This window comes from Oncorhynchus nerka, unplaced genomic scaffold (genome assembly GCF_034236695.1).
Source record: "Oncorhynchus nerka isolate Pitt River unplaced genomic scaffold, Oner_Uvic_2.0 unplaced_scaffold_2675, whole genome shotgun sequence".
NCBI classification, from domain to species: Eukaryota; Metazoa; Chordata; class Actinopteri; order Salmoniformes; family Salmonidae; genus Oncorhynchus; species Oncorhynchus nerka.
Genome location: NW_027038625.1, coordinates 1,716 through 28,651, shown reverse-complemented (window position 1 = coordinate 28,651; position 26,936 = coordinate 1,716). Strand labels below are relative to the sequence as shown.

Here is a 26,936-nt window from a genome sequence, read left to right as displayed (position 1 = left end):
TGCAACGGAATGAGGGTCAGGGAAAAGCTAATCTGACTGCATTTCCAAGTGAGCAATAAACCTAATTTAGAGATTTCCAGAGGCATCAAGGACAAATCTAATTTTTTAGTGGAAATAATTGAAGTTTAGATGGTATGATACACTAAATGTTTCCTCCTTGGCCTAAATTATATAAGATAATGCAGGACTTCTATACATGGACAGATTGCTGCTAATGTTGGCATGTGTGAACCATCAACCTACATGCGTATCAACCTCTGTACATGTATAGGCCAGAGGGCCCCCCCTTACACTAGGACTTTGGTCATGAAGGTGGTGGCGAGGGCCAGGTGCAGGATTCTCATTCGGGGCTGGCCCGGGGCAGCGTTACACAGGTCCGAGCTACAGCAGGTCTTGTTTACGCTGTAGACTGTGACGTTGGAAATGGAAGGGAACTTGGTTGTAGACACCTTGTTGCAGTCGTTCATTTTCAGGCAGCCTTTTGTCTTGATGTCCAACACCTGAGCTGTAGATGAAAAGACATAAATAATGTGGTGCCTCTTGACTTAATTACTTGGGCATCGTCGTGCAAGCGGCGCATAAACCAACAAACTAGGAATCGTAAGAGGTTTTCCATAAGCTTTTTGCCCCAAGGCAGAAAGCTGACAAGTGAAATTTTAGCATCTGCAAAGGGATGGTTGCAGGTTGTCTTCCTTCCTTGTTCAATAAAATGTACTGTTGTACTGGTCTTTGTAGCAAACTTGCACTTGTCTTTTTACCAATTTCGATACTGTAAGCTACTTATTGAGGAAAGCCCTTACTTGCAATGACTGCTATATGGATGTTGAACGCACTAAGTCGCGCTGGATAAGAGCATCTGCTAAATGATTACAATGTAAGACACCAATGATCTGTGTCAGCCAGTCCTTTGGTCCTTACCTGCTTTTCCGACACCGGTGAAACATTGCTCGTCAGCGCCGCAGGTGACTTTGGTCTGGAACAAGTTGAAGATGCAGAGCTCACAGTTGAAGCACTGCAGAGCCTGGCCTGGGATGAGAAAGCAGGAGAAATAAAAACCAAGCAATACATTGCCATGCCATTCTAAAAATCATCATGTTCAAGGAAACATTCTTGTAGATGACCTAACGCGTGTTGATGCAATCCTACATCATTGAGACAGTCTTAACATGGGCCAAACAGCGGTTTAGTCGTCAACTCTCTCCCGGTTTTGTTCACTTCAGTGGATGAAGGGCCCAACCTGCGTAGGTACCATTATGGTTAATCATAGAAGGGCATGGTTGTTTGAATATTTGTTCACTACTCAAAACAAAGTTCTGTAGCTTTTGATGGGGACAGACAAAATGGCTGCTTCCCAGTAAGCGCCACTCCAAAACAGAGCAAAATCGGGTCAGGGAACTACCCTACTTTTATAAACAAGTAGTTTAGTTGTTTTAGGGGGCAGAGGAATGGTCTGCCGGAAACTACAGAGTTAACTGAATGACCGCAACAACCATGAATTCAACCAATTAGTTGCAAGTCCCTGAGCAAGTTGACTTATTCAAATAACCCTCCCAGAAACACGCAGTACCTTAGGAGTTCAAAACCTGGCCATCAAGTCATGTGACAAAGTAAACAAAACAGTGTACGTATATACCAGTGTGTGCACGTCAACCAAAAAAATGTATGCCTTTCCATGAAAGCAGGAAAACATGGTATGACCTTCAATTATCAATGTCTAGTGGACAAAAATAATTTAAGCAATTTGATTGAACCAAGGAACGTTGGGTTGCTTAGAAAAAGTTGTAAAAGCACTATTCAGAAGCCTGCTCCCCCCCTGAAACACTGGTTTCGGTTACCCCATCGCAGATGAGTTCAGACTCTGGTTACAAAGTGCCACTCCTGATCATAAAAAAACCCCACCAAACTTCCATTGAATGTGAGTGGATCTCCACAATCAACCAGATGACTCAACTGCTTGGTGTCATGTTCCACACAATATATACACACAAAAAGTATGTGTACACCCAATTAGTGGAATCGGTCATTTCAGCCACACCCATTGCTGACAGGTGTATAAAAGCGAGCACTGCCGCCATGCAATCTCCATAGACAAACATTGGCAGTAGAATGGCCTTACTGAAGAGCTCAGTGACTTAATGGGGCGGCAGGGTAGCCTAGTGGTTAGAGCGTTGGACTAGTAACCGAAGGTTGCAAGTTCGAATCCCCGAGCTGACAAGGTACAAATCTGTCGTTCTGCCCTGAACAGGCAGTTAACCCACTGTTCCTAGGTCCGTCATTGAAAATAAGAATTTGTTCTTAACTGACTTGCCTAGTAAAATAAAGGTGTAAAAAAAAAAAAAGTAGCACTGTCATAGGATGCCACCTTAACAAGTCAGTTTGTCATTTCTGCCCTGTTAGAGCTGCAAGTGCGGTTGTTGTGAAGTTGAAACGTCTAGGGGCAATAACTTCTCAGCCGTGAAGTGGTAGGCCACATAAAGCTCACAGAATGGGAACCCCAAGTGCTGAAGCACGTAAAATAGTCTGTCTGTTGCAATGCTCACTACCAAGTTCCAAATTGCCTCGAAGCAACGTCAGCACAATAAACGTTCGTCGGGAGCTTCAAGAAATTGGTTTGCAAGGTCTAGCAGCCGCACACACCTGAAGATCACCATGCAACGCCAAGCGTTAGTTGGTGTGGTGTAAAGCTCAGCACCATTGGACTCGAGTGGAAACGTGATTCATCACTCCAGAGAATGCTCTTCACCATCTGGCAGGCCGATTGACAAATCTGGGTTTGGTGGCTGCCAGGAGAACCATCTGCCCCAATGCATAGTGCAAACTGTAAAGTTTGGTGGAAGGAGGAATAATGATCTGGGGATGCTTTATTGTTTGAGCTTGGCCCCTTAGTTCCAATGAAAGGAAATCTTAACGCTACAGTGTACAATGACATTCTAGATGAGTGTGCTTCCAACTTTGTGGCAACAGTTCGGGGAAGCCCCTTTCCTTTTTCAGCATGACAATGCCCCTGTGAATAAATTGAGGTCCATACACAAATGGTTTGTCGAGATCGGTGTGAAAGAACTTCTGGTCTGCACAGAGACCTGCCTCAACCCCATTGATCACCTTTGGGATGAATTGGAACGCCGACTGCGAGCCAGGCCTAGTCGCCCAACATCAGTGCCTGACCTCAGTAATGCTCCTGGCTGAATGGAAGCAAGTTCCCACAGCAATGTTCCAACATCTAGTGGAAAGCCTTCTCAAATTATAGCAGCAAGGAGGGGGGGGGGGACCAACTCTATATTTATGCCCATGGTTTTGGAATGACATGTTCGACAAGCAGGTGTCCACGGTCTTTGATGCACTACATGACAAAGTATCATTGTGACCTTGCAGACATTGATTCAGCTTTTATCCAACTTTAAAGCCACTCACTGTATCAAAACATCTTATTGCCATTTGAGCTGATCATTCAATCATTGTTTGAATTCCATTCTTTAGGTTCAAATATGAAATAAGGTGTCGTTCCGACAAGACATCCTTGAGGGAATACCCAGAGAAGGCAGACGGGACAGATGTAAGCGCACAAGTAAACTTCCACTTGTCAACCTTCCCACTTAATGCTTTGACCTAAAAGCAGCCAAATGCTGATTTTTTTTCCCACTTATTGGTCTTCTGACCAATCAGAGCAGCTCTTTTGACAATAATTGTTCTAAAGAGCAGAGTTGGACTGCCTGTGTAAACTCAGACTAAGTGACGGTTTCCCCAGACACAAATCAAGCTTAGTCCTGGACTACAAAGCTATTTTGACCATGCTTTTTAGTTCAAGACTAGACTTAAATGTGTCTGGGAAACACAAACACAATAAATTGTCCTCAATGAGAATGCTAATTCCCCTACCACTACAGTATGTACAACAACCTACAGGCTCAGCTCCTGGAAGCACACCAAACAAGGTTGCCATACTGTGCATAGTAACGTACGGGCCTACATGAATGTTTCTGTTAGTCTTGGGGCCGCACCTTTACATTACCCTTCACAAATCCAGTCAAACCAGTTACCCAGTCTCTCCCATCGCCCCACCAATCGGTCACCACCTCACAAGAACAGGAGACAGTCAGGTTGCGCAAACACAACTACCCCTAGGCTTACAGTTGGTTGCATTCCTGCCACAACAGGTCATTTACCGAAGCAATGAGGGGGTTAAGGATGAGCACACAAGCCTTGTTCGGACACGCAAGAGCATGGGGAGACTCCGTCAGTTCCCATATGACTCACGTCACCATAATGGTCGTCTGATTCTATATTCGTCATCATGGGGAATGTTCACCACACAGGCAACATCTTAATAATTGTCTCCACCATTGTTGCCTTTTAAGAGGACAGTGAACATTGAGTATGAATAAACAGTTGCTCATACAACTCACCCTAAAAAATGCACAAAAAAAAAAGTGGCCTATGACTGTCAAAAGGTTATACTTTAAGGCAGACTGGACATACTATATGTTTAGGACGTACATTATTAGAAACAATATGGTTTGTGTTATACCATATAAGGCAAATTATTATTACATGGACAAAGTGTAAGGCAGACTGATAAATACACAAGACTACCATGTCACAAAATAGTCATGGGGAATTTTATTGGCCTGTAGCAACATTCAAGCATCTTAAATTCCCCAATCCGAAAGAAAACTCCTTGTGGGCCTATGCAGTATTGCATGGATTCCATTCGAACTACCAAGCCAACAAAACAGACCTGATAATCAGTTGTATAGTGCCCTGTACAGTCCTCAGCCCTATTTATGTTTTTGTATATTGTCGGGTGTTTATGTTCTGTAAGGAGTTTTTACGTAAGCAGCGGTGTAAAGTACTAAGTTGTATTTTTGGGGTATCTGTACTTCATTTATATTTGAAAACTTACTTTACTACAATCCTAAAGAAAATGTACTTTTTATTCCATACATGATCCCTGACAGCCAAAAGTATGTTACATATTGAATGCTTAGCAGGACAGAAATGGTCCATTCACGCACTTAAAAAGGGAACATTCCTGGTCATCCCTTACTGCCTCTGATCTGGCGGACTCACTAAAGACACATTCTTAATTTGTAAATTACATCTGTGTTGGTGTGCCCCTTACTGTCTTGTTTTCTTAATATAAAAAAGGAACTTGAAATGATTTATACTTTAACAAAAACATTTACTTTTGATACTTACGTAGATTTACAATCAAATACTTTTACTCAAGTAGTATTTTACTGGGTGTGTCACGCGAGTCATTTTCTATTACTTGAGTAAAATTACAGTATGACAACTGGGTACTTTTTCCACCACTGGATGCAAGGCAACATTCTGTGAAAACAGACAAATTCCATCTTGACAAAGTTGCCTAAAGTAAACTGGTAGCATAAGGAAACATTCTCCCTGTGTTACTGTTGGACATGCGCTTCTCACGTCATTGTACAAAAACACTACATTTGCAGATCCTCATCTCATCAGGCTTATAAATTAGCAAAACAGACTTGATAGATTTCTAACATGAGTACCAAAGTTGTCCACCTGATGACAATGTTGCCTGATGAGACTCCCATGGTGTGTCGTAATCTAGAGCCTTGACCAGGCAGATCAAGGCTTTCAACAAACATTGTGCATTGAATTATAGTGAACGAAAAGGTAGATCAGGATTCCGTAAAATAACCGATCAGGTTATTCAGGACAATTGGTTACGCATCTCCCAGTTCTAAGGCCCACCATGATGTACGGTGCAACAAAACAATTGAGAAGGGGAGGACAGTGGCTTTATGGATGTGAGGATTCTATTCATTTTAAGTGGTCTAATGGTGTCTCAACTGAGCAAGTCTCATCTTATTTAAATAATCTGGACATATAGTACACAAAACATTTGCTTAAGCCTAAAATCCTTTACAAATAAAGTCTGGAACTATTCCAATGTTCATTCCAACCTGTGTTCAGTAAAGCCGAGCAAAAGCCAAAGTATTTAGTATTGTTTGCCTTTCCCAATTTCTGTTTCCCCTAAATGTTCTCTAAAAAAAAAGGTTACACTACATTAGCAAAAGTATTTAAATACCCAATAAATTACTGGGAGTTTATATATGGAGTGTGCGACTATTTTCATAGTTGACACCTGCTCAAACACATACTTCCAAAATAAGGGGCATTAATATGGAGTTGGTCAACCGTTGCTGCTACAACAGCCTCTAATCTTCTGGAAAGGGTTTCCACTAGATGTTGGAACATTGCTGCGGGGACTTGCTTCCATTCAGCCACAAGAGTATTAGTGAAGTCGAGTACGGATGTTGGGTGATTAGGCCTGCTTACAGTTGGCGTTCAAATTCATCCCAAAGGTGTTCGATGGGGTTGGGGTCAGGGCTCTGCAGGCCAGTCAAGTTCTTCCACACCGATCGACAGTTCTGTATGGCCCTCGCTTTGTGCACGGGGGAATTGTCATGCTGAAACAGGAAAGGGCCTTCCCCGAACTGTTGCTAAAGTTGGTAGCACAGAATCGTCAAGAATGGCATTGTATGCTGTAGCATTAGATTTTCCTTCACTGAAACTAAGGGGTCCGAACCATGAAAAACAGCCCCAGACCATTATTCCTCCGCCACCAAACTTTACAGTTTAAGATGGCATCCTACGACGGTGCCACGTTGAAAGTCACTGAGCTCTTCAGTAAGGCCATTCAACTGCCAATGTTTGTCTATGGAGATTGTGTGGCTGTGTGATTGATTTATACACCCGTCTGCAATGGTGTGGCTAAAATAGCCAAGTCCACTAATTTCAAAAGGGTATCCACATACTGTTGTGTTCATAGTGTACCATAATTCCCGTAGTCAAGTAAAATGTTTTACCTTGAGGGTGTCAGCAATGCACACTAGTTCTACACCATGTCCCTGAAAGGTTAAACCTTTTACTCTGACACCATCTGGTGGCATTTTCTAAACTATACATATTGTATACTGCCCTCAAAGTACATTTAAGTTTTTACAAAAGTCCTACAAACACATCCTTAGTACTGTTAGAAAGGTAAGAACTGTGGGATTCAGATAAAGGTATCAACATTTGCAAAACTAGTTTCTATTGCACAAATTCAGGTAGGCCCCTCCCATTTGTTTTCTAGTGAATACACCCCAGAGTATTACACTGAAAAACACTGAGCCAAAAGAGTAAGCGAGCAACATTACATTCTCATACGGTCTTAGTTTCACCGACAAAAAAACTTCAGGGGAACCTATGCAAATGTATGAAATCATGTTCTGAAAATATTTGGTAAAAATCATGAGGAATGAGGCCAGAAATTGTGTCATTTTGATTCGTACATAGTCACAATTCAGGAAGAACTCAGTCAAGGTAGATGATTGCAGAAAATCCTATAGTAAGGGTGTGGTTTGAAACCCGAGCTGGGACAAAGGCATGCTTCGTGGAACTAAGGTATTTAAAACTATGGGTCACACAAAAACGGCAAATCAGATGCATAATGTGGACAGGTTCTGACACGCAATCTAGGCGAGTCTAGTATGCCTGGATCTGTGCCTAAGGGTTTGACAAACCACACATACCAACCCTAAACATCAAATAGGGTGGAATGAATTCACCGAAAATAAAATAGTACAAGAGCCACAAAGTTAGGAATAAGAGTCACATGGCAAATTAAAGGTATAGTTCACCCAAATTATGAAGTTTCCTTAGCCTGTTAGCAATACATGTTATTCTTTACCGGAGGGATTTTTACAATTAATTTTATTTCACCTTTATTTAACCAGGTAGGCCAGTTGAAAACAAGTTCTCATTTACAACTGACCTGGCCAAGATAAAGCAAAGCGACAAAAACAGTTCCACATGGGGTAAACAAACGTAGTCAATAACACAATAGAAAATCTATGTACAGTGTGCGCAAATCTAGTAAGATTAGGATATACTACAAGCCACCAGGGTCTGAACTTGAATGGAAAATTACTGAGGATAATAGCGGACGATATTGCCACTCCTAGTTGCCATATCTTCAATCTAAGCCTACTAGAAAGTGTGCGCCTTCAGGCCTGGAGAGTAGTTAAAGAATTTCCGCTACCCAAGAATAGTAAAGCCCCCTTAACTGGCTCAAATATCCGACCAATCAGCCCGTTATCAACCCTTAGAAAACTTCCACTTATAGGGAAGGTCATTCAACAAGCATAGAACTTACACAAATGACTGCTGCCTGAAAATCCTGTTATAGCGTTACACCCCCTGCTATATTGTGGATAGATTTACCTGTCTAACAGAACACAGCTGGTGTTCTTTAATGGAACCCACTCCAACATACTCCAGGTAGAATCAGAAATTCCCCGGGGCAGCTGTTTAGGCCCCTTACTTTTCAGATGACTCAACCTTCTTGCCCTTTGTGCTGTCTGTGCCCAATGTTTGTACCATGTTTTGTGCTGCTACCATATGTTGCTGCCTTGCTATGTTGTCTTAGGTCTCTTTATGTAGTGTTGTGCCTTGTGGTGTGTTTTGTCCTATACACAAAAGTTTGGGGTCACTTAGAAATGTTCTTGTTTGAAAGAAAAAATAGCTTTTTTTGTCCATTTAAATAACATCTCTTGATCAGAAATACAGTGTAGACATTGTTAATGTTGTAAATGACTGTTGTAGCTGGAGTTTCAGAAGAAAGTTTTGTTTCTGGACATTGAGCCTGTAATCAAATCCACAAATGCTGATGTTCCAGATACTCAACTAATATAAACCAGGTTCAATAAAAATAAACACTGTATATGTCAGCTACTACAACATTTAGAGTGGGTGGCAAGGAATATATTAGTCCTAAATATGAATAAACTTACAGCATTGTATTTGGGACATGAACTAAAACTCAACTAAATATTGTAATTCATAATGTGGCAATTGAGCAAATTGAGATTAAACTGCTTGGAGTAATCCTGGATTGTAAACTATCATGGTCAAAACATGATACAACAGTAGCTAATCTAAATGTATAGCTTCAGTCCCTCTCCTCACCCCTACCTGGGCTCAAACCAGGGACCCTCTGCACACAACAACTGACACCCACGAAGCATCGTTACCCATCGCTCCACACAAGCTGCAGCCCTTGCAGAGCAAGGGGAACAACTACTTCAAGGTCTCAGAGCGAGTGATGTCACCGACTGAAACGCTATTAGCGCACTCCACCGCTAACTAGCTAGCCATTACGCATTGGTTACCCTAAGATGGGGAGGAGGCTGTCCATAAAGCGCTGCTCTGCCTTAACACAGTCAACAAGGCAGGACCTACAAGCCCTAGTTTGGTCACATCTGGACTACTGTCGTGTGGTCAGGTGCCACAAAGAGGGACTGGTTCAGAACAGGGTAGTGCGGCTGGCCCTTAAATGTACATGGAGAACTAGCATTAATGACACGCATGTCAAGTTCATGGCTCAAAGTGGAGGAGAGATTGACTTCATCACAGCTTGTTTTTGTTCGAGGTGTTGACAAGCTGAATGTACCGAGCTGTCTGTTTAAACTACAAGCACACAGCTCGGACACACATGCATACCTCACAAGACATGCCAGAGGTCTCTTCACAATCCACAAGTCCAGAACAGACTATGGGAGGCGCACAGTACTACATAGAGCCATCACTACATGGAACTCTATTCCACATCAGGTAACTGATTCAAACAGTAGAAGCAGATTATTATATATTTTTTCTCCACACTTTGAAACAGTGGGGACTGAAGAGACACACACATACTGGCAATGGCACACGTTCACTAATATTGTTGTGTAGTGGGATCATACATTGTGTTGTGGATGTGGTGGTGTGACAGTTTATGTAATGTTTTATCCTTTGTTGTGTGTAATAAGTGTCTTAATGTGTTTGGATCCCAGGAAGAGTAGAGTAGCTGCCTTGGGAGCAGCTAATCGGGATCCCTAATAAAATACCAATTACTACATAGCAGGATCAATGAGTAAACCAGCTAACTTTTTTTCAAGACCGGCTTGAAATTGGAATGGTCTAATTGACTTTAAACATCTCAGCTTTCTTCATTAATCAGAAAATAAGAGTTGTTTATCAAGTTTAGCTGACTAACTCACTCATCGATCCTGCTTTGTAGTATAGGCCTACCGATCTGGCCACGGTCTCAAACTTTTTAGCACAAATCCAATGCAAGTCAGTGGTACCGCTATTAGCGTTTCCACTTCATATCCAAATCTATAAGTAGCCTAGCTTCATTGAGGTGAACAGATACTTTAGGGTGTTTAGGAAATGTAAATAAAAAATAAAAAAAGGGAAAAAGTAAGCATTTGAAATTGGCCAGGTGAAGAAAACTAAAGCCTGGATCGCTGTCATACCTTGTCCATAGACTGCTTACAGGGTAAGGAAACCAATTTTATTCTGTAATTTGGGTTAACTATCCATTTAACCATAAATAAATAATTGATGACATTCCTTTATAAAGCATTGTTATCTGCTGACCATATGGTCCTATATAGTCAATAAGGGTCAAGTCATCCCAGGTTTACAAAATGGGCTACATTAGCCCAAGATGTACTCTTAAGGAGCCTGATGGTACCGTTACTCCTGAAGGTCCTGTAACTCCTTAAGATCCAAGGACCTCATGTTATTTTCAGAGGTAGACTGGCTCTGGCAGCCAAAAACTCAATTTAAACCGAATCCATTCTCAATTGTAATAAGGTTTGAGAAACAAAGCCCTTTAGTTTCACATCACCTCCAAATAATTTCACAAATGCAGAATACACTTACTGTACACAATTTTAACTGGTTCTAACAGTAGCAGCCAACAGTATTTTTCAGTTAAATTTTTCTGGCAGCCTTCATCCTTTACACACAGGTGTTCAGGAACATGCTAGATAGCTCATTAGTACAGGTGGTCCCTCAGTCTTCTGTAAACACACACACTAACATGGAGCTATGGCAGTGTAGGAACACTAACCCTATAAAAACGGTGCGAATCAATTTAACTTTTTGTTTTTGAAAATGATTGCGAATTCAAATGGTCCTTATGCAAATCACAAGTGATGCGTATTAATGTTCAGACCAAGCTTTGGGGCTCTTAAGAGCCACTGAACAGGCTGATTGGCACATGGGTTCTGTTGCTCATTAGAAAAAGACAAAAATTGATTTCAGCCTTCCTGAACAATATCTTGTTTGGTTATTGATGTTTGCCCCCCTGTAGGCACTGTAGGATAGCTATTTAATATCCTCAAAATCCCAATAATTAATTTAAGATCAATCTAATTGTAGTTTTGACCGAGGATGTTTAGTGGCGCAATTCCACATCTAACTAAGGTGTTCGGTGCAGTATTTCTCAAGTTAAAAGAAATGTGTGAAGTGTGGTCTTATGTAAACAGAGCTGCTAGGCAAGTCTGTCACACTATGTTATTGGATGAAGTGCAAATCGCCGCACCCACGTTAGTGGGCAAATGGACATAAATCCAAACCAAACCTTAATTTACCCAGTGTGATGTTACAAACTGTTTGAGACTAGATTGACTATGACCAAAGTTATTACATTTACACTAAGTCAATTTTGACACTAACATAATTGACTCAGATGCCACAGGCTGTTTTCAAAGGGATTCATTGTTTATTAAAGGCAATCCCTTCTTAACAAAGTTATTCTGTAGAGAACAGTGGAGGAAGGGGAGGACCATCCTCATCGAATTTCATAATTGTAAAACGTATCTAAAAAGGATAACTCAAAACTATACAATATATTCACGTCACCAAATAATTAAAACATTTTTGCAATGGTCTACAGTAGCCTCAACAGCATGCTGTAGGGTAACACAATGGTGTTGCCAGAGGACAGCTAGCTTCTGTCCTCCTCTTGTTACATTGACTTCAATACAAAACCTAGGAAGCTCTTGGTTCTCACCCTCTTCCATAGACTTACACAGCAATTATGACAACTTCCGGGGGACGTACCCCAATTTATCAGAGCTTTTGCAGCATGAACTGACATGTCCACCCAATCAAAGGATCAGATAATTAATCTAGTACTGAAAGCATAAACTACAGATAGCTAGCTATCACTGCAGTGCATAAAATGTGTTGAGTAGTTGACTCAAAGACAAGTTTCAACAAATTAATTTCTTCAAAAATGAAAATAAAGTTCCACTTAGCTAGCAAATGCAGCTAGCTAGTTGTCCCCCCACGGGACAGTTGAGCTAACGTAGTCTAATGTGATTAGCATGAGGTTGTAAGTAACAAAAATGTTTTCTTGCTTAACATGATTATTTGGAAACGGTAGATTGATGATATTTTTGTTCTATGGAGGGGTGATGCAAAACAGCTTCAGGCGTTCCATGCTTTTCTTAACTCCTGTTCTGATCATTTGAGATTTACTATGCAATCTGATACGCGTCAAATCAGTTGTGGGAAGATAATGTTCTATACACTGATCGTAACCGTTTGTTGAGGGCTGATAGTTGTCACCCACTTCCCTTGAAAAATAGTTTGCCCTACATTTGCAAAAAAAACAGAAAGTTCAAGGAGAGGGGCTACAAAAATGATCAGATTAATATTGCCATTGAGAAAATTCAAAACAAAACGTGACCTTTTTCAAGGTCAGTCTTGCAAAAAGATTCATTCTTGTGTTCTAACTACCCGCTCTTCAAAGCGTTCTGAACAAATTAAGGGAATCGTTCACAACCATTGGCACATTCTAAAATCCGATGTCTTGGTAATGTGTTTTTGGACATTCCCTTGGTCATATTCTCAAGGGGCAGAAATCTCAGAGACCAATTGGTAAACTGATTTACCACCAAGATATTCCTGAACAACGTCTTTGCGCCCCTACTGGATGGAAATTACAAGTGTAATGGCTGTGCTCAATGCAATGGAACTTATGAATGTCGATACTTAAAACACCCACAAACAGGGAAATCGATCCCAATCAAAAGGTGTTATTACGTGCTCCACTAAGGCAGTTATTTTATCTTGTAACTTGTGGTAAAAATGATGTGGGTAAAACAAAGCGCAAATTAAAAGTACGCATCTCAGAGCATCGTAGCACCATTAGGTGCAAAAACTTTACTTTACCGCAACTGTGCGGCCCACTTTTTGGAGGCAGGCCACTCGATTTCGTTTCTGCGTTATATTGGCATCGAACATGTCACCCTCCCTAGGAGAGGGGGTGACCTTGATAATTTATTGTTAAAACAAGAGACTGCCTGGATCTTTAACTTAAAGACCCTTGCTCCCTTCAGTCTCAATGTAGACTGATCTGAAGCCATTCTTGTGATTATTGTTACTTTGCCATTGTAGTCGTTTGTAAGCTTGTGTAGTCTAAAATGAATCTATGATCGTATGCTATCCATTTGTTGTTTGTTTGCTGTTCTTTGTAAGCCATTTTAATATCTGAGAATAAAACAATGATATTAGGCCACTCATGGCCATGATTACAGACACCTGTGTCTTCTGACACTATATACGAGTCATTCCGCAGGGTTTGCGATTAGACCCTGATGAAGACAGCTTGGCTGTCGAAACGTTGGTAATGACATTTTTGCATCTGAGCTCCTAGAGTGTGCGGCTCTTTTATTTTGAAGTTTACTCCGCTAGCCAGCACCTCGCCTAAATAGGTGTGCGTTTCTTTTTCTTCTAGGTTGTAAGTAACAAGAACATTTCCCAGACATATCTGATATGGGCAGAAAGCTTAAAATCTTAAAATAACTGCACTGTCCAATTTACAGTAGCTAATACAGTGAAAGAATACCATGCTATTGTTTGAGGAGTGCGCACAGTTATGAAATTGAAAATGTATCAATTAGGCACGTTTGAGAAGACTTTATACAACATTGAACAGAAGTGCAATGGTTCAGTCTAAAACTTTGCACATACACTGCTGCCATCTAGTGGCAAATATTAAAATGGCACCTAACCTGGAATAATACATTGACCTTTCGCTTGCATTTCAAAGTTAAAACACTACATTTTTTTCCTTTTTATTGTCTTTTACCAGATCCTAATGTGTTACATTCTCTGACATTAATTTCACATTTACACTAACTTCAAAGTGTTTCCTTTCAAATGGTATCAAGAATGTGCATATTCTTGCTTCAGGTCCTGAGCTACAGGCAGTTAGATTTGGGTATGTCATTTGCTAACTGCTGACTGACTACAAAGCAACATTACTGCATGATTGTAATGGGTTTACTAATGTATAAGTTATATTAGCTATGTTAACTAGGACATTACTTTAGCTAATAAGGGGACAACGATGTAGGCTGTGTGTAGCAGTTATGACATGGTTTGGCTTGGATAAGTTTTGCTAGGTCACATGTAGCTGATGTGTTCATTGAAGTCCACAAACGAAGGGGAAAGGTGAGTACAGACTAAAATGGATACGTGGCTACAATTAAAGTGAACTGTGTTTATGCGTGATTAGGGGTGTATTAATTTGGCCGATTCTGTTCATGTTTCTTCAACGGAAACAAACGAAGCGGGGTTAAAAAACGGAATTTGTCCAATCGATACTCGTTTCCAACTGTTGGACTAAGGATTACAGGCATGAGTCACTGTCCAAGAATTTCTCTCACCTGTGTGCTCCTACTTCGTAAACTTTTCATAGGCTAGGTTGTAGCAACCTCATGATAGGTTTAGGGAAAATGTAGTAGCGTAGACCTATCGATGTTAAATACAACTGGGTGAAAGGAATATGAATGACAGGCATCCAACATGCTGTAATAGAAATAAGGTCATGCTCATGAAAAATAAATCGTCCGCCATCATAAACGGCACTGACTGGCACATTAGACTCCTTACTCCAATGACTTACGTGTAATGGAACTGAGTAATGAACAAGAGCTTGGGCTACGGTAGCTACAATGTTACCATTTCTAGAAGCGCATCGTGCCAACAATCACTACTTAACTAAGACAAATATGATTGATTAAATCAGTTTCAGATATTAATCTCAAACGTTTCATTGGTGGCAATTGAAGACTCAAATAATGGCCACTTCATTACCATCACGTCAATGAAGTAGGATGAGTAAAACTGTTCAAAAAGCTGTTGATTATTTTATTGTAACCAGTTTATGGAAGAATCCGAGCTCTTATTATACATTATTTTTCAATACAAAGACTAAAAAACACATCAGCATATTCAGTTAACATTGTAACATGGACAAATAGCAGCAGATCATTTCATAATACTAATGTATTGAACTTTTCAGATAAACAATTATTTATTTGCCCCTTTCCCGCTCTATGATACGAGGATCCGAACTTTCAAATGCAAACAATTAAGCTGATTTTCAGATATTTTTCACTAGTAATTGGTCGTTTGACCAATCAGACCAGTTATTTTGCCAATAATTGGGCAAAAGATCAAAATGTGGCTTCTTACGACATCCACGTTTTCTAATTGGCTGTAAAGTTAACCTATTGATATGATAAAGTATCGTGTATCTTATTACAAGAAAATACAGTTTAGCTTCGGATGAAGAGGACTGTCGAATATCGTTTAGTCTAAATAATTCAGTACACATATCGAAGATTATTTTAGGTATCAAATTGATACCTAAATGAGACAAGCAATTGTTTCTTACCAACTGAAAAACACAGGCCAACTGCGAAAATGCTGAGAATAATTCTGTTCATCGTTGAAAAAAAGAAGTTTCGCAGGTGTTTCTATCCTTGCCTCTATGGACCGTTAGCTATGTGCTCAAACAACAAAACTTTTCACCAACTCGCTATTTATAACCTCCCTCCCATCACCACAGACGCGTCGCCGTTATACAAGGTAAAGGTATCTTGGCCACGTTCAGTTGCAAAACGTCCTGAACGTTGCAGATAGAAATTCCACGAATAGAGCCGACGTGATTCCTTATTCTATATGTCGGAGCAGGGCGTTGGACATACCTTTAAGGGAAGCATGTGCTCAAAATGAACCCCCTCCCATCCCCCTTAAAAAAAGTTTATAATTCACAGCATCACAGAAATTCACAGCATACCAAATGCCACCATAGGCAATTATTAAAAATGTTACATTTTATAGGCATATTTATTTCTGCAACAACACTTATCATCACAAATTGTAAGTAAGCTATTTTCAGTGCCTCCTAAACACATGATTGACATTGGGAAAATAGCTGATCCTTGATGACGACTTGCGGGCACTTTGGAGATAGGAAGGGCTGTGTTGGAGAGGCATGTTTGTTCTACATAGCATATTTCTTTCTGAATGTTCCAACACGTTGCTTCCTGCTGAACAAGCCCCAGCTCTCACCACACCCTAATTTGCCCTCCCACCTGTGCACAGGTGATGGTGGTGTTCAAGAGACAATAAGCAATGTTCTTTAGTTAGGGGGTGTCAAACTCATTCCATGGAGGGTCCACGATACTTTTCGTTATTTCCTTTCAATTCGTGTCCAATTAAGACAAACAACCAGGTGAAGGGAGTTCCTAACTAATTAGTTACTTTAATTGATCAGGGGAGGAATTAAAACCTGCAGACACTCGGCCCACAGTGGAATGAGTTTGACCTAGTAGGCGACAGGTCATTATATAGGCATGAGGAATCAGACAAAATAGGCCTACGTCATGTTAACAGTATTTCTATTTTTGGTTCCAATTAATCTGCTGAAAGGAGAGGTAATCTAAATGTTGGGGAAGTGAATAACCTATGGAAAACAACACAAGTGAGCAAACAGGCCCAAATAGACCGTTTCAAATACACAAAAATGAATATATTTCAATTGAAAGACATTGGTTGTGTAAAAATTGAATATCTTGCAACTGAAAACATTGGTTGTTATTTTCTGTGTCATAGTGTTTTCTCCCCAGTATCTTTCCCGATATCTCAGGCTGCCTATCCTGTCTGAAATGTGTCTATGTTGTTCTGTGAAAGAGCAGGGCCTGAGTTTCTTACTGTGCATGTGACCATTGACCGTTTGTATATTTTTGACATTCTTAAACGGATTACATTTGAAGGTTAGCTCTATTGGAGTATTAATATTAGAGGTGTGGCAGTTTGTTCTTTAAACCACGGTGTCTATGGTAAATACAGCTAATACGAAGTACATCTAGTTCCCTCCCCGTACGTCTATATCCTTTGGAGGTGTGGCAGTTTGTTCTTTAAACCACGGTGTCTATGGTAAATACAGCTAATACGAAGTACATCTAGTCCCCTCCCCGTATGTACATCATAGGCCTGCCATACGATCAGGGGCTTTACCTACCTCCAATGTCAATGTGTGGAATTTTCCATCAGCAGTAGTAAGTCTCAAATATGCTTGCGTACACACACACACACACACACACACACACACACACACACACACACACACACACACACACACACACACACACAATATAATAAGCTATGTGCATGCCAATTCAACCTGTGCCAACACGTTAGACAGATCACTGTCTGAAGGAGTCTGGTAAGAGACCATCGTCCTCCAGCACTGAATGTTGGAGTGATCAGAGAAACACAATTCTTTCAGTCATTGGCTTGGCCATCATGCACCAAATGAGAGCATTCCGCAATGTATTTTTTGCTTGTTATTCGGGCAACCCATTAGGCACAAACTGGTTCAATCAATGTTGTTTCAACGTAATTTGTCAACGTATTGTGATGTGGAATCTATGTGGAAAATACATTGGATTTGAAAAAAGTAATCAACTGTTTTGAGGTGAAATTTCAACCACAGGATTATGTCATTATGGTAACCAAATTTCAACAGACCAACCTTGTATAAAATACGTTGAATTTGTACATTTAAAACAATGTCAGAATTTCAACATTATATCCAGTATCAGAAAAAACCAATAGGCTGGGCAGCACCTCCTACTGGAGAATTGATCTATCTACAGCTACCCTCTGATCTCCCAAGCCCTGCTTAGCTATGATATTATTCACTGTTGCTATGGAAGACATTCCAAAGGGTAGGTTTAACAGAGCAAATTAAATGTGACCATACTTTATCAATGATGCTAATTAGGCCTACATATAATTTGCTATTGTTTCAATTCAACCCATAATTTAACTAAAAATAGACAATAAATAGGCCTAGGGTTTCAAGCTCTGGTTGATTTCAAATGTAATGATATTTAGTGATATTCAATTGTGTTTGGTCAATGCAACCAAATATCAGCCAAATATCAACATTTGAAGTAGTTGTATCTTCTGCTTGGATAGACCATCATTGTTCATAGACCATCATTGAAAATAAGAATTTGTTCTTAACTGACTTGCCTAATTAAATAAAGGTAAGTAAATAGCCTGAAGTTATCTTACAAACGAATGTCACATTCAATCTTAAAATGAGTAACACATCCATGGCCACATGTTGAGGTTACTGTAGCTATACATTTAGTATTATGTACTCAAAATAGCATGCATAGGTCATCACAGGTCTGTGGAGATCTTCACAAATGCTGTTGCCTAATAATCTGCGCAGAATCTGAAACAGCATTGATCATTTGCACCTTGTACTTTTAATGTAATTTCAACTGCAATCCAGGTCATTTGTTTTGCTATTAGATGAAGCACAGTGATATCACATTAACAAAACATTAACAACATCACATTAAGAAAATATCTGACATTGTATTCCCATTTTACTATGGGCATTTGTGTGGTAGGTGACTTTGAGCAGGAATGACTGTGTGGCTTTAAGGGGCGTTTCTGTGTCTCCTCTTCAGAGGCAAAACAGTTATGAAATGCCTTCCTCAAAGTCATTACTTCAAATCCTAAAATAAGGAGTTTGTTTTGGCCCGGGAGAATGTAGTCTTTGTTTTACTCACATATCCCAGAGTCTCGACATGTTTCTCAACTGTTGTCATTGATGCAAAGGGCGTTTGGGATTAATAAACAGCAATGCTAATCAGTCACTGCAGCAGGAGAAAACCCAGGAGTTATATAACACAAGAGAGAAGAGAAATAGGAGTATGGAAAATATTGGAGAGTTAGAGCTATTGATTGTAATGTAATTGTGGACATGATTTTCCAGAAACTGCAACTGGCTGAAAATGTAAAAATTAACAATTGTAAGAAAAAGCATACTGTATATGTTAGGACTAGATATATATTTCAAATAAATAGAGGTGAAAGGGTGTGGTGAAGCCAGCAGGCGTGGTTGACGGAACATTTCACATATCTCTGTGAGAAACAGGCATACTGTAGTGGAGATGTTGCAATCACAGTCTGCCGTGCTGTTACACTAATCTTTTCTATGATCAATGTTCCAACATCAGACTATACAATTTCCAATACAACATATGCAAGCACACATACAAACACACAGACTAAACAATCTTTTGAGGATCATTTTGGCACCATTCATACAAATCGAATCACTGTTATATTTTGGAAGTTACCGTATGTTGCCCAATGCAATCTCTTGAGTGCACTGCCCAGAAAGCATACACTTAACAACAAAATGACAATAGAAAAATAATGGTAATATCAGTAGGAAAGGCCCAGTGTGCCCAAGGTGTGTGAGGAGAGACCAAAAGAGGGACAGGTCCTTACTTCTGATGCTGTGGTCAAAACTCTGAACCATGTGGTGACCTCTCCCTCTCCTCTCCCTTGGAAAATGTGACAGAGTCAGGGCAGTCACATGGTTGGTACGGCTCATTTTACTAAAGAGGAGCAGCACTGTCTTGGGTAAAAAGTAGAATAATATATACTTTCAGAAAGTATTCACACCCTTTGACTTTTGTTGCGTTACAGCCCGAGTTAAAAATGTATACAAATTGTGATTTATTTATTTTATTACAACACACAATACCCCATAATTCCAAAGTGGAATTATGTTTTTAAAAATGTTTAATTAATTAAAAATGAAAAGCTTGAAATGTCTTGAGTCAATAAGTGTTCAACTCCTTTGTTAGGGCAAGCCCTAAATAAATTCAGGAGTCAAACTGTGTAACAAGTCACATAATAAGTTCAGGAGTAAAACTGTGCTTAACAGGTCACATAGTAAAGTTCAGGAGTAAAAATGTGTAACAGGTCACCTATAAAGTGCAGGTGTAAAACTGTGCTTAACAAGTCACATAATAAGTTCAGGAGTAAAACTGTGCTTAAAAGGTCACATAATAAGTTGAATGGACTAATAGTGAAATAAGTGTTTAATAACATGATGTTTTAATTACTACATTATCTCTGTACCCCCACACATACAATTATCTGTTAGGTCCCTCGGTCAAGCAGTGCATTTCAAACATTGATTCAAGACCAGGAGTTTTTCTAATTCCTCGCAAAGAAGGGGCACCTATTGGTCGATTGGTACAAAAAAAAAAAAAAAAAGCATACATTGAATATTCAGCATTGAGCATGGTGAAGTTATTATTTACACTTTGGATGTATCAATACAACCAGTCACTACAAAGATACAGGCATCGTTCCTAACTCAGTTGCGGGAGAGGGAAGGGAAATGACTCAGGGATTTCACCATGAGGGAAGGCGTTACCTAGTCAGATACACAACTGAATGCATTCAACCAGAAATCCGCATTGTAACCCAACTCCTCAATCCGAGAGGTTCGGTGGCTGCCTTAATCGACATCCCATCATCGGTGCCCGGGAAGCACTTGTTGTGGGAGTTATCTGCCTGCTAAAGAGCAGAACAGCAGATTTTCCCACCTTGGGGATTCAAACAAACAACCTTTCGGTTACTGTCTCAACACTCTAACCACTAGGCTACCTGCTGCTTAGGCCAATGGTGACTTTAAAATCATTACAAAGTTTGATGACTGTGATAGGAGAAAACTGAGGATAGATCAACAACATTGTAGTTACTCAACAATACTAACCTAATTGACAGACTGAAAATAAGGGCGCTTGTACAGAATAAAATATTCCAAAACATGTATCCTGTTTGTAACGAGGCACTAAAGTAATACTGCAAAACATGTGGCAAAGCAATTCACTTTTTGTCCTGAATACAAAGTGTTATGTTTGGGGCAAATCAATACAACACATCACTGAGTACCACTCTAAATATTTTCAAGCATAGTGGTGGCTGCATCATGTTATTGGTATGCTTGTAATCGTTAAGGATTTGTTGAGTTTTTCAGGATAAAAAATAATGGAGCTAAGAACAGGCAAAATCCTAGAGAAAAATCTGGTTCAGTCTGCTTTCCACCAGACTCTGGGAGATTAATTCATATTTCAGCATGACAATAACCGAAAAACACAAGGCCAAATCTACACTGGAGTTGCTTACCAAGAAAGACAGTGAATATTCCTGAGTGGCCGAGTTACAGTTTTGACTTAAATCTGCTTGAAAATCTATGACAAAACCTGAAAATGGTTGTCTAGCAATGATCAACAACCAATTTGACAGATCTTGAAGAATTTTGAAAATAATAAATGGCAAATGTTACAGTGTGAAATGTATCTGAAGCCACACCCTGAAACTCTCCCGAGTACGGGAGTTGCAGCGATGAGACAAGACTGTAACTACTACCAATTGGGGAGAAAAAAGGGTAAAACATATATATATATATAATAATATATATATATTGTGAAAAAAATTACTTGTATTAAGCCTTTTTTTCTATTAAAATAAGCTAAATATTTAATGACATTTAGATAATTTAGCTTGATACAAAAACTAAAACACTAATATAAGATATTTAGTCTTGCTTCACTTTTTGCAATGTATCCCTTGTTTATATTGTAGTTTATATGGTTATGATTATGCTCTGTTTTAGGAACATCTACCCAAAATATTTCAATTTTCTTATTACTTTACCAAACATATCATGGCATTGGTGAAAGTCCAAATCTGTCAAATTTGTGAACGTCTAAATCAATATTCGGGCCATTTAAACAGGGTGCGTCCCTCCTATAGACCAGGGGAGAAGGGCTAGATTTTGTCGTTCTGGGCATTTGCAATGCGTCTGCCTCCGACGTATAACAAATGTTTTACTTCCACACAAATGTACTTCTTTACTTATTTTAGGTTTCATGAAGTGTGTAGGTTGCATTCTTAATCGTACAGCTATGAAAGTTATGTATTTAAACCTGCCTGCTCGAGACACATTCAGCCATTACTTTGCGTTGTCTGTGCAGTGAAGCAGTAGAGCTGGATACATGTTTTTCTAAGGGCCGCCCCTTAAATGGATGTAATGATGCAGCCGACCACCACAGGAAGGCAAATATACGTTTATTCGACAGAGGATGTGTACATGGTTGTAGGAAGGTCTGGATGGCTGTCTTCTGACTTATAAAACTGTGGAAAATCAATAAAATAAGTTATGCAAACGTACATATTTTTTAAAAGTAATTCTAGTGCCCGATTTTGGGGACTGTCAGCTTAATAAATAACCTATCATGCTTCAGTTCACAGCTGTGCAGAGTATGTGAGTTGAGCGGAGTCAGGAGAAGAGCGTTCCCAATTTGACTGGAGCGCTGAGCGAGATTCCCAAAGGCTGGAGCATCGGCCTTTTAATCTCCTCCAATTTCGCTCCAGTAGTGCTCACTTAATTAGCTCAGGGCATGCCCGGTCCAGCATGCATTTGTAGTCTATTTGTAGCTACCCACTAGTGATGGGTCGTTCGCGAACGAGTCGTCTCTAAGACTCGGCTCTTGTAGGTGAACGTTGGGAGCCGGCTCGCATATCAGAAGAGCCAAATCTATTTATAAAATAAATTTTAAAAAATACGTATGAATAATCAAAATATTTAAATGAATAGAATGAACTAATTCAAAGAACGGAAAAATACATCAAATAATATAGGCCCAAATGCTCAAGCACACATTCTTTCTGACTGTCTGATCAGACTAACAGCCTCACCTGTCGTTCCTGTCAATCAGACACGCAGTGTCAACCACTGAACCAAAGATGCGCGAGGGAGGGCTGGGCCAATTCACTCACAGTCACACACTTAGCAGCCGAGGAGAGAGAGGAAGGACAGCTGTGAAGACAACAGCTGGAAAATGAGTAGGAAGCACAGTAGCATTTGGATGCATTTTAATAATGTTGACAGTGTTAGAGCATAGTGTAGAATTTGCCAAAACAAAATCTCATATAAAGCCGGCTCTACGCACAACCTACACCGGCATATGCGAACTGTGCACCCAACTGTGAAGCTAGCTGTAGCGGAGTTTCGAGAAACTAGCGGGCCTGCTAGTGATAGTGGTGGAGCCAGCACCTTCACACGTGGAGATGTATCCACCCAGTCAAGTAGGCATACTCTGCTTCCAACAGCAGCGCAGTCTTCTATGGACCAGTTTATGCCAAAGTCTATGTCTGTAGCAAAACAAGGCCAAATTGATATTGCATTAGTAAAATGATTGCCACCGATTTCCAGCCATTTTTGATCATGGAGGACAGAGGTTTTAGAAATTATGGCAATAGTCTAAATCCAATGTACACAATTCAAGCAGGAAACCCCTTTCAAAATCTTATTCTACAACTGTATGAGCACACAGGCTTCAGTGGAAAAGAGTCAAAAAGCTACTGCAGTTTGCCTTACCACTCACTGCTGGACATCAAGGGTAACCACTTCTTTTGATGTCTAGCGGTCTTCTGGACGGACTGCTTTGAGTTCAGCGACAGACACACCTCACAGAACTTGGCAGAGGAACTGTGAGAGTGGCCAGAGAATGGTAAGTAGATGGAAAAGTCGTCTGTTGTGTTAGCCGTGACAATGCATCTAACATAAACAAAGCCATGAACATTTTAAATGGACCCATCATCCAGGTCTTGCCCACAATCAACCTGATTGTAAGAGATGCTCTGAAGCTGATGAAGCCCACTGTGGACAAAGTGAAAGCAGCTGTGGAATACTTCCACAGGAGCACATTAGGTGCTGAAAACTAAAGTCTACACAACACCAGATGGGGATGCCTGATGCCATCATCTACATTTACATTTACATTTAAGTCATTTAGCAGACGCTCTTATCCAGAGCGACTTACAAATTGGTGCGTTCACCTTAAGACATCCAGTGGAACAGCCACTTTACAATAGTGCATCTAAATCTTTTAAGGGGGGTGAGAAGGATTACTTTATCCTATCCTAGGTATTCCTGAAAGAGGTGGGGTTTCAGGTGTCTCCGGAAGGTGGTGATTGACTCCGCTGTCCTGGCGTCGTGAGGGAGTTTGTTCCACCATTGGGGGGCCAGAGCAGCGAACAGTTTTGACTGGGCTGCGCAGGAACTGTACTTCCTCAGTGGTAGGGAGGCGAGCAGGCCAGAGGTGGATGAACGCAGTGCCCTTGTTTGGGTGTAGGGCCTGATCAGAGCCTGGAGGTACTGAGGTGCCGTTCCCCTCACAGCTCCGTGAGGCAAGCACCATGGTCTTGTAGCGGATGCGAGCTTCAACTGGAAGCCAGTGGAGAGAGCGGAGGAGCGGAGTGACGTGAGAGAACTTGGGAAGGTTGAACACCAGACGTAGATCATCTCTAGCCTGGTCATTGTCAATGCACCTGTTGATGCTCTGACCCAAGAGGAATGGGAGGTGGTGGAGGAGGTGTGCAGAGTCCTGGAACCCTTTGAGCAGGTCACTGTGGAGATCAGTGGAGAGAGGTACAGTAAGCAGCTATTACTACATCATTATATATTTATATGAGCAGTAGATGAGAATGTAGTGTCAGTAGACAAAACATGAACCTGAACTAATAAGTTACTGTTCTCTCCTTTCAGCTATGTGACAGCCTCAGAAATTATGCTCCTGTGTAAGGGTCTGCAGCGAATCACAGCCAGCCGCCAGAGAGAAGCAAATGTAACCACAGGACATGTGACAGACTTGATGGACATCCTGTGTTCATCAATGGACAGAATGGATTATAATCACGTGCTATCAGAAACCGCTGCACTTCACCACAGGTTTAAGAAGTTAGCCTTCAGTGATGCCAGAGTGAGTGATGAGGCTCTTCAAAGAATAACCTCAGCAGCAGGGAGGGACAGCCCCAGCAGTCAGCTGTCTCAGGCACCAGGGCAACAGGAAGAAGAGGGAGCAGATTGAGCAGAAGCACGAGCAGTAGTGCCACAAACGTCTGATGAGAGAGCAACTGGGGATGCAGCACGAAGGAATTCCTCAGCAGATGCCATAATGGAGGTCCGGTCCTATTTGGAGGAGCCCCTCCTCCTCTGAGCTGGTGGAAGAACAAGGCCTCTGTCTACCCACAGTTTACTAAAGTCATGACATGGAGACTCTGCATAATGGCCACATCCGTTCCCTCTGAAAGGGTCTTCTCAAAAATGGGAAAAATAATTACTGAGAGAAGAAACCGCATCAGCCCCTCGAAAGTGAGGCAGCTTGCATTTCTGAATGCAAATCTCTCATAAAAGCAAAGTATGGTCAGCATTGCTGTGTGCTGCTGGTTATTACATGGCAATAAAGAAGAGAGAGAAAAGAGGGACCAGTTTAATGTTTTAAGTGGGATGCTGCAGTTTTGCACATTGTTATTTATTTTTCTTTGATATGGTGCAATATTCTATTATGCTGTTCAGATTTGTTTTGAATGGTTAGATTTATATGCACTTTGTTAATATACATTAAAAGTTATACTTTAAATGTTTAATAGCATTCTTTTTCATAACAAATCAAATCAAGCTAACCCAAATTGAATTTCATTAATTTCTTAAATCTTCTCTAGGCACTCCCTTCCCAAACCTGAAGCCCCGTCCCCAGCGGAAAAGACCAGGAAGAAGATTTGGCTTAAGGTACAACTTCCTATTGAGGAAATGTGAATAGAAGCATATACGTGAATAGAAGCATATACAAGCAATCTATCAAATGTATTTTATAAAGCCCCTTTTACATCAGCAGTTGTCAGAAAGTGATTATACAGATACCCAGCCTAAAACCCCAAAGAGTGAGCAATGCAGACGTAGAAGCACAGTGGCTCGGAAAAACTACCTATAGAGAGGCAGGAACCTAGGAAGAAACCTAGAGAGGAACCAGGCTCTAAGGGGTGGCCAGTCCTCTTCTGGCTGTCCTGGTGGAGATTATAAAGGAGTGCAGACATCTAGGCCAGATCGTTCTTCAAGACATTTAAACGTTCATAGATGACCAGCAGGGTCAAATAATAATCACAGTGGTTATACAGGGTGAAATAGTTCAGCACCTCAGGAGTAAATGCCAGTTGGCTCTTCATAGCTGAGTAATTAGAGGTTGAGACAGCAGGTCCGGTAGAGAGAGACAGGATCAAACAGCAAGTCTGGGACCAGGTAGCACTTTTAGTGAGTCCTGAGCAGGTCGAGGTTTCCATAGCCGCAGACAGAAACAGCAGAGACTGGATCAGCAGTACGACCAGGTGGACTGGGGACAGGGCTAGCCTGGAGTCACAAGGCCAGGTAGTCCTGTGGCATCGTCCTAGGGCTCAGTTCCTGCATCCTTTATTTAATTTGTGTTTTAATTTGTGTCGACTAAAGCCCAGAAACACACACTTCATTTAGGTTAGTGTAGTCAAGGTTAAGTCACTGAAATAATATTGTGCTTATCTGTCCACCAAGCTCGCTGGGTGACAGGTGAGTCTTTCCACCAAGCTGTTCCAGTCCTGGAGTGGCCCGCTGGAACTTCCAGAGGCTTGTAGACCTGAACAGTGTAATGTGGTCCAGGTAATTATCACACGTATCTGTTTTGTTGTATAATTATTTCCACTTAAGAAAATTGTTCCTCTTTCTTTTAGATCTGACATCCCTATTATCTCAACCACAGCCCTCACAGCTGCAGTCGTCTGCACCTGCTATACTGATGTCGTGTCTTTGGCTATGCCGGATTAAGTGATATGACATGCTATTCTATAAAATAATTTCTCCGTAATTAATATTACCTGATTGAGCTAATCATGTAAATGTAATTAACTCGAGAGTCGGGCACCACAAAATAATATTTATAGAGCTGTTATCTTCCGAATAAACTCTTAAAGACCTAGTAATGTTTTACATCAATAGCAGTCAATATTAATCGTCATCTTAATTCAGTCTCATCTGAAAGTTGTAAATTCTTGGTTATCTGCACGAACCCTGGCTG

General features: G+C 40.6%; 1 protein-coding gene across 1 annotated transcript; it reads right to left on the bottom strand.

Moving 5' to 3' along the window:
• Window positions 1-285: 285 nt before the first annotated feature.
• On the bottom strand, window positions 286-15,644 carry LOC135567042 (sperm acrosome membrane-associated protein 4-like). Its single transcript, XM_065014554.1, has 3 exons — window positions 15,551-15,644; window positions 919-1,026; window positions 286-505 (listed from the first exon to the last, which is right to left on the bottom strand). Exons 1-3 carry the CDS (start codon window positions 15,600-15,602, stop codon window positions 288-290), a joined length of 378 nt encoding a protein of 125 aa, XP_064870626.1. The 5' UTR covers window positions 15,603-15,644; the 3' UTR covers window positions 286-287.
• Window positions 15,645-26,936: the final 11,292 nt, after the last annotated feature.